Below are 4,476 nucleotides of genomic sequence, written 5' to 3' on the forward strand. Positions count from 1 at the left end.
GAGAATAGGTTAGCTATGTGGCCAGTGAAGACATGCAAATGTGTACATATTTACTTACTTGCTGCATTTTGGAATTTGATTTCATCATTAGTGACAAGACTGAGATGTTGTTGCTAGGACACAGAATCTGCATGAAGTGCAGGTGAACCATGACAAAAGCTACAAAGTCTTTGGCTGCTTTGTGGTGTCCATTTTAAGCATGGAGAATTTTCTTGAACGTTCGTGAATTGGATATTTGTCTCATTTTAGATAAATTCAGAGGAATCAACCATGAATACTGGCATTGGGTCATTGTCTTAAAGAGAATGGGTGTGATGATAATGATCATGCTTACAATCATTTTTATTATGGAATTCATAGCTGGAAGTTTGGGGAATGGATTCATAGCTGTGGCAAACATTGTGGACTGGGTCAAGAGAAGAAACATCTCTTCAGTGGATCAGATCTTCACTGCTTTGGCTGTCTCAAGAATCTCTGTGCTCTGGGTAGTATTCACTGACTGGTGGGTTTCTTCATTTTACCCAGCTTCTTTGGTTACAGGATATATGGTGAGAATTATTTATATTACCTGGACAGTGACCAATCATTTCAGCACCTGGCTTGCTACTATCCTCAGCATCTTTTATTTTCTCAAGATAGCTGTTTTTTCTAACTCTGTATTTCTCTACCTAAAATGGAAATTTAGAAAGGTGCTTTCAGTGGCAATGCTATTGTCTCTGTTCCTCTTGTTCTTAAACATCTTCATGGTAAACACCAACATTGATATTGTGATTAAGGAAATTAGAAGAAATGCATCTTACGCTTCGATTACAAGAACTTCTCTACAGTTCTTTAAGTTCCTCTTATTCCCCAGCTTTGTATTCATACTCATCCCCTTCACTGTTTCTCTGATGGCTTTTCTCCTGCTCATCTTCTCCCTGTGGCGACATCTGAAGATCATGCAGCACAACACCAAAGGCTCCAGAGATATCAGCACCACAGCCCACATAAAGGCCCTGCAAATGGTGGTCATCTTTCTTATACTTTACATCTTTTTCTTTCTGTCTATAGTTGCAGTGGTTTGGTCATCTGATTTGGAGAATATTCAAATCACCTTTTTTGCAAAGGCTGCTCTAATAACTTTTCCTGCTCTTCACTCATGTGTACAGATTCTGGGAAATAGTAAACTGAGACAGGCCTTGCATTCTGTACTGCAATGGGTGAGGTTCAGGTCAGACAAGAGACTTTTGCATTCCTAGATCACTCAAGACATTAGTTCATATATTCTATAAGAAATCAAGAAAGGCTTGGTTTGTCTATATAGCTTTTATATTAAACTTTATAAAATTTGACCAATGTGTTTTGAAAAATCACTGTCCAAACCATAGAGCTTTGTAGTATATGTCAGGTGTTCATCTTAGTATAGTTTGATATGGAAGAATATTGACAAAGCATGATTAAGCACAAAACATCTTTGTAGTAGATATATTATGAAGTTTTGATTAGTTTTAAAAATTTTACATAAGGAAGTCTATGATATCATATATATATATAATTTATATTTATAATATGCATATGAGTAATGATATTAAAAAGAGGGCTTCATTTGGTTGGTCCTACAATTCTGTCTCGAGGCATTCTGCTTTCTCTAGCCCTCTCAGTTTTTCAAAAGCAGAACATTCCTCAAAGATGTTGCACTATAGTCTCAAAGGTTTGATATAAAATACAGGAAATGGTGTCATGGACACAGATGATCCACAAAATCTCATGCAAATTGTTGAAGAACCAAGACCTACTACACAAGTGTCTGAACTCTAACATACACTTGTGTATCTTTAAACCAGAATTGATGCACTTGAGGAAAATTATACAAGCTAAATCAGAAACCCAAGCACTGTGATAATATAAAGTTAGTCTCATGACTGCTTCTTATGCTTTCCACACACACACACACACACACACACTTAAAAGGGTTTGATTTTCACTTTATCCTATGCAATTGCTACTGCTATTAATGTTGCTTGAAGTTTGGATAGACTTTGTGCCTTACTGAAACTTAGAGAGATAATGTCAGATCTGGTGATGCTGACTGCATGGGCAACTTTGAGTTTATGACATTAATCTTGGGAAATGCCAGATGTATTATACAGACTTTATAAATAAAACTACTTTATAGATTTGAAAATTGAAGCTGATCTTTTAAAGTATTTGCTTTAATTAGAAGGCTTTGTATTGATTTTTATTTTGATAATGCATTAGAAACTTATTGTCATAAAAATTTTAAATTAGTTAAATTGTTTTAGGTTTATCTACCTCCCACTTCTTGCTTTCAAATTTATGACTTCATACTTTACTAATTATTGTTATATACATGCATATATGTATATATTTCTAAATATACACATACAACCTGCTCAGTCTGTATAATGTTACTCGTATGTTTCTGGACTGACCTTTTGGTACTGGATAATGAAATAGTGTGGTCTTCACTGAATAAGACTCCACTTTCAGGATTTCTTAATTTTCTGTATTTCTTTGTTGATGGTTGAGGCCTGATGAGCTTTCCTCTGTCTACTTTGGCATGTCTATTGTTATTGTTCTCATTCAACTCATAATTAGGCAGTTAGTGAGATATTATAGGTATAGCTTCTGAAATTCATAGAAAACATGAGCCTCACAAGAAACTCCTTTATCCTTTGGCTCTTACAGTCTTTCTGGACTCTCTCACAGTGATCTCTGTGTCTTAGTTTCAGGAGCTGTTTTGTGGGTATATCATTTGAGACTGTGTTCAACAACTGCATTTTGGTTGGTTGTAGTTGTTTGTAGCAATCTCTGTTGCTTAGAAAAGTTTCCTTGAGGGATAAAATTGATGTTATATATGAGTAGAAGAACAGCTATTTTTTCCTGCTTTAGTAAAGTAGCAGTTGTAGGTTCTCCCCCAAGATTCATGACTTCACTACCCCTGGGTTGTTAGTTTGGTTTCCAGTACTAAGCAGGGTGTTCCCTCATTTTGACTGGATCTTAAGTTGAATTAGATGGTGTTTGATAACTGTCAAGGCATGCTTGCCACCGCACCCTTAGAACTATTGTGCTATGACCGTCACTATTGCGTTTCATAGATATCATAGCTGTAGTGAACAATTTCTTGTTTTCATCCTTTGAAAACTTACACAGCACCTTTCAGTACTATGAAAGCTGGTCTTCAGAAAGGAGGCATTCAGATCAGCTCCAACACAGGGTTCTCTGGGCTCTACTCTTCATGGTTGAGCATCTTTTCAATGTGTGCCTCAGCAGGCAAAGACATTACAAGAAAATCCAGAGACAGCTAACCTGGCACAGAGTCTGACCAAACCACCGCAGAGCCTTCATGGGACCAACCTAGACCCTCTACATATATGTGACATTTGTATAGCTTGATGAATTTCCAACAATGAGAGCAAGGGTTATCCTTAACACTTTGGATGACTCTTGGTAACCTATTCCTTATACTGGATTGTCTTGTCCAGTCTTAATACAAGAGGAAGTGCTTAGTCTTACTGCAACTTGATGTGTTATTCTCTTTTGATATACATGGGAGACCTACTCCTTTCTGAACAGAAGCAGAGGAAGACGAGATTTATGGGAGAAAGGGGAGATAGGAAAAGAGGATGGAGGGGAAACTGTGGCATAATAGAGAGTCTATTTCCAACACAGATAAAAAAATTCATTTAAACTGTAAATGTATATGTATACACAAAATCATATGGATTATAGGAGTTTTAGGTACATATATAATAGTAAAATTCCCCTTTCAGACATTCTTATTGTTTCCCTACACTCTTCTTGTTCTGTATTTACTGCTTCCTTCTTCCTAATTAGAGACACAAGTTTTTCTATTTTCCAATTATATCACTTGCAGTTTCCTATTCTCCTCTCTATTATAAATGGGGCCTTAAAACTTGCATGTTCTCTCTCTCAGCTTCTGGATTCAACTCCTGTTCCTTGTTCATGCAAAAGACTATGATCTGTGAGCCTATCCCTAAATAAAGAACCCTTTATTATACTAAAGAAACAAAAGTTAAAAACAAAAGAAGTAGAGTTAAATAAAGTCTGAAAAGGTGAAAAATACACAGAGAATCTGGATATTGTATGATAGTGTGTTGTCTTTGTATTGTTTGATGGTTGAGGAAGGAACAACAGCTGCTAAAAGACATTTGATAATAAATGCTGCTGGATTAATCCAACATATATAATTTGAAAATGCCATGATTTTAAATTTTAATTCAAAAGGTATGTTACTTTTGAGAAGATGTTTTGCTTTCGTTTCCATCGGAAATGAGAGACTGTAGAATCATTCTGAGTTAAAAAAAAATCAGATTTGATAAAAGAAGACCCCCCCCCTGGAAAAAAAATCTATGATAGGAACAGATAGCCCAGATAATCTGACATTTCAGAGGACCTCTATTGAAGTTTCCTGTGAGTTCTATCTATATCTAGAACAGTCTCAAGACTGCTAAT

General features: G+C 35.9%; 1 protein-coding gene across 1 annotated transcript; it reads left to right on the forward strand.

Moving 5' to 3' along the window:
• Positions 1 to 305: 305 nt before the first annotated feature.
• On the forward strand, positions 306 to 1,238 carry LOC102001435 (taste receptor type 2 member 140-like). Its single transcript, XM_005369250.1, has one exon. It carries the CDS (start codon positions 306 to 308, stop codon positions 1,236 to 1,238), a length of 933 nt encoding a protein of 310 aa, XP_005369307.1.
• The last annotated feature ends 3,238 nt before the right edge of the window (positions 1,239 to 4,476 follow it).

The sequence above is a fragment of the Microtus ochrogaster genome, unplaced genomic scaffold, assembly GCF_000317375.1.
Source record: "Microtus ochrogaster isolate Prairie Vole_2 unplaced genomic scaffold, MicOch1.0 UNK46, whole genome shotgun sequence".
Taxonomy (NCBI): Eukaryota; Metazoa; Chordata; class Mammalia; order Rodentia; family Cricetidae; genus Microtus; species Microtus ochrogaster.

Coding starts and splice junctions, on each gene's coding strand:
- LOC102001435 (XM_005369250.1), top strand. CDS start 306: ATGGGTGTGATGATAATGATCATGCTTACAATCATTTTTATTATGGAA.